Raw genomic sequence first — 2,426 nt, 5'->3', positions numbered from 1 at the left:
ACAAGCTCTCTCCAATTCTACTCTAATCTAAACACGGCTTTCCCAAGCATAGCATCAATAGTAAATAGAACTCAACTGTTGGCCAAACAATTAAGCAATTATGCACAGAATTAGAGAAACAACCAAAGATGATAACTCGAATTAACGGTAATATAATTATTAAACTTCAATATTCATGACAACCACAGCCCTAGAACATGAAGTTTAGCTCCACATTGACATGGTAGCAAAACAACAAATCATCAAGAAAAAGTAAAGACTACTCAGTCTGATGGAAGAAAGATGGAATCTGATGAATTCCGGCCTCCACGGCGGCTCCGTATTCTATCTAGGTCTAATCTTAGTCTCCTAAAAATCCCCCTTAAAAATGGTGTTTAATGACTATTTATAGGTGTATGGAAAAGATCCAAACGAAATAACCAAGTCCAAAACCAAATAGGAGACAAAATAGGCTTTAAAACTCCGGAACACCCTCGCTACAGACCGTGCCTCGCGACCTCTATAGCGCGCTTCACCTCGACTCAGGCCTTGCCTCCCCAGCTCTGTAGCGAGCCACAAGGCTTACGTTGCCTGCTCTCTCACGAGCAGAATGGCTCGCGTCTCCTAGAAGCTCCTTCGTTACAATTCCATTTAGCGTTCCTCAATCTGTTCCCTTTTTACCGATCGCTCCATAATCCCTATCACCGGACCTCCAGCGACCACCGGACCAGGTAAGACCCCCACCCCACCCCCTCTCTTATTTTCCTCTATTTCTCTCTCCTGCTTTCTTCTTCTTCCCCGTTACTTCCCTTTCTTTATTGTCTTCTTGTCCCCTCCTTTTGCTTTCCAGATCTGCCCCTCCCCCTTTTTATATTTCCCTTTTCTTCTTCTCCCTTCTTTCTCTCCCCTATACATTGTCTCTTCCACCCTCGTCCCCCTATTTTCTGGCGCACTGACCTAGCCTAGTGGCGGTGGCGGCTGAGATAATTTTTCAGCGAGCCTTGGGCGAAGTGGGCAGGAACTTCCAAAACATAGCTGCAGTGGACAACACCTTTCTCGGCACTCGTTGTGACTTCAGGTTCTATTGTTCTTCCTTAGAATTTTCTATTTGTTAATATTTGACTCGCGTGAGTTGGTACCTCCCGTTTTCCAGTTTCTCTTTGTTTTGTTAGTTATATTATTTTCATCTTAGTTCGTATTAGTTTATTCACCGTATTAGTGTGCATGTAGTTGCAACTTGTCTTCTTCTGGTTTGGTCTGTTGCCTTGTGTGTGATAGTGACTCCCCTTACTCTGTCATAGGTATAGTGGTTATGGTCTGGGATGGTCGAGTGAGGTCATGTCCTTGAGGGAACGGGGGTGGGGTGGGAGGTAGGGCAGGGGTTGGGGGTGGGGCGGGAGGCAAGGGAGGTAAAGGGAACAAGGGTGTCTGTAGGTAAAGAATTGGGTCATGGAACGTAGGTACATTGACGGGTAAGTCTATAGAGTTGGCAAAGATCCTCCAGAAGAGGAGGGTCAATATAGCGTGTGTCCAGGAGACTAGGTGTGTAGGGTCGAGGGCGAAGGACGCAGATGGGTATAAACTTTGGTACTCAGGAGTCCAGAAAGGTAAGAATGGAATGGGCATCTTAGTGGATAAGGAAATTAGAGAGTCTGTGGTCGAGGTTAGACAAGTGAATGATAGATTGATGATTATTAAGTTGGTGGTTGGAGAGTGCACCCTAAACGTCGTTAGCGCCTATGCGCCGCATGTGGGCCTAGATGAGGAGGTTAGATGGCGCTTCTGTGAGAGGTTAGATGAGATTGTGCACCAGGTTCCGCCTACTGAGAAGTTATTCATAGGAGGGGATTTCAATGGGCATATTGGGTCGACTGTAGGTGATTATAGCGAGGTGCATGGAGGCTTTAGTTTTAGGGAAAGGAACGGAGGAGGTACATCGCTATTGGACTTCGCAAAGGCTTTTGGGTTAGTGATTACGAACTCTAGCTTTTCGAAGAGGGAGGGGCATTTGGTTACATTTCAAAATACGGTGGCGAAGACTCAGATTGACTATCTCTTCCTCAGGAGGGGTGACAGAGGACTGTGTAAGGATTGCAAGGTGATTCCGGGTGAGATACTCACGATGCAGCATAGGCTCTTGGTGATGGACGTTGGTATTATATTAAAGAGGAGGAAAAGGTCTACTCTAGGAAGACCATGAATCAGGTGGGGAGCCTTAACTAAAGATAAAGCCCAAGAGTTGGAGGGGCGGTTGTCGGCTCTGGGAGCTTGGAGGAGCAGTGGTGACGCAAGCACTATGTGGTCAACGACAATAGACTGTATTAGGGAGGCTGTGAGAGAGGTGTTAGGAGTCTCGACGGGCGTCTCTGGTGGGCACAAAGGAGACTGGTGGTAGAATGAAGTGGTCCAAGGTAAAGTGGAAGCGAAGAAGGCGGCATACATGAAGT

General features: G+C 46.7%; 1 protein-coding gene across 1 annotated transcript; it reads left to right on the top strand.

The window, feature by feature from the left end:
• Positions 1 to 1,597: 1,597 nt before the first annotated feature.
• Positions 1,598 to 2,179, top strand: LOC138908644 (uncharacterized). Its single transcript, XM_070199326.1, has one exon. The coding sequence runs from the start codon at positions 1,598 to 1,600 to the stop codon at positions 2,177 to 2,179; it is 582 nt and encodes a 193-aa protein (XP_070055427.1).
• The last annotated feature ends 247 nt before the right edge of the window (positions 2,180 to 2,426 follow it).

This window comes from Nicotiana tomentosiformis, chromosome 3 (genome assembly GCF_000390325.3).
Source record: "Nicotiana tomentosiformis chromosome 3, ASM39032v3, whole genome shotgun sequence".
NCBI classification, from domain to species: Eukaryota; Viridiplantae; Streptophyta; class Magnoliopsida; order Solanales; family Solanaceae; genus Nicotiana; species Nicotiana tomentosiformis.
The sequence above is the reverse complement of the archived record's forward strand: the minus strand, read 5'-3'. Positions and strand labels throughout refer to the sequence as shown.